Source organism: Myotis davidii, unplaced genomic scaffold, assembly GCF_000327345.1.
Source record: "Myotis davidii unplaced genomic scaffold, ASM32734v1 scaffold681, whole genome shotgun sequence".
NCBI lineage: Eukaryota > Metazoa > Chordata > Mammalia > Chiroptera > Vespertilionidae > Myotis > Myotis davidii.
Genome location: NW_006291551.1, coordinates 740997 through 742160, shown reverse-complemented (window position 1 = coordinate 742160; position 1164 = coordinate 740997). Strand labels below are relative to the sequence as shown.

At 54.6% G+C, this 1164-nt stretch overlaps 1 protein-coding gene across 1 annotated transcript in view; it reads right to left on the bottom strand.

Moving 5' to 3' along the window:
- The window catches only part of HAUS5 (HAUS augmin like complex subunit 5), a 9961-nt gene extending 9104 nt beyond the window's left edge, over positions 1-857 (bottom strand). Inside the window, exons 1-2 of the mRNA XM_006765053.2 lie at positions 727-857; positions 182-310 (exon numbers count right to left, since the gene is read on the bottom strand). Of these exons, the coding sequence (XP_006765116.1) occupies positions 182-310; positions 727-857 (260 nt within the window). The remainder of the gene's footprint in view (positions 1-181; positions 311-726) is intronic.
- Positions 858-1164: the final 307 nt, after the last annotated feature.

Here is a 1164-nt window from a genome sequence, read left to right as displayed (position 1 = left end):
ACTGAATGAAGGTGGAAGGGGCGTGGAAAAGCGGTGGAGCCCGCTTGCTTTCTGCGTCCTCCCTCTCACTACTGGCTGTTCCCTAAAGTCAAAAAGTCCTAATAGCTCACTTGATTTTCTTGACAAAATGGGACTTGCACCCTAGGAGGATGAGAACTAGGCAAGGAGATGCCAAACTTACTGCTCTTTGACTTCAGAAACAGGGTATCTCGGGTCCGAGTGAGGGACAAAGGGTAGATGGCATGACCCTGGATGGTCCTGCAGGCTTTCTTCCAGGTTCGTTCGTCTGGCCCACTCCGTGACATCTGTGCTGGGGCCACCGCGGCGGCTGACAGCCTCAGACTCCGTGCTCGGAGCTCAGCGTTCAGTGGAGGAGCAGATGCTTCACCAGGCAGGGATGGTAGACAATAAGCAGGAGGGGTGGGTCAGTGTGGGATGCTGGGAGCGTACGAGGCCTGTGGGGTGCCCCAGGAAGCAGGGGACCCTAGGGCTGGAGTTCTGGAGAGCCTGAGAAGGCTAAAAGGACAATTCCAATGTAACCTCTGCGTCCTCCCTCTCACTACTGGCTGTTCCCTGAAGTCAAAAAGTCCTAATGGCTCACTTGATTTTCTTTCTTTTTTTTAGTTTCAACTATTTATTGACCAGTGTAAACCCCAACACAATACACCAATGCTCCTACACCAGATGAATAAACCATCGAAGCCCCAAACGTGTTTCAGTACCTACCAGACGTCTGGGTTGAAGAGCGCCAGGCGTGTGACGTACAGCGCCGCTCCAGTCCCCCCGGCTCCGATAAACACGAAGAGGGGGATCAAGCTGGGATGCTTCTTGGCCTGGCTGAGGATCTGGCGGAGCATGGTCGCGGCAGAGGGCAGGGGAGCAGAGAAAAACAAAAACGCAGCGCCGGCAGCAGGTGCTCAGTGCGCCGAGTCACTTGATTTTCTTGACAAAATGGGACTTGCATCCTAGGAGGATGAGAACTAGGCAAGGAGATGCCAAACTTACTGCTCTTTGACTTCAGAAACAGGGTATCTCGGGTCCGAGTGAGGGACAAAGGGTAGATGGCATGACCCTGGATGGTCCTGCAGGCTTTCTTCCAGGTTCGTTCGTCTGGCCCACTCCGTGACATCTGTGCTGGGGCCACCGCGGCGGCTGACAGCCTCA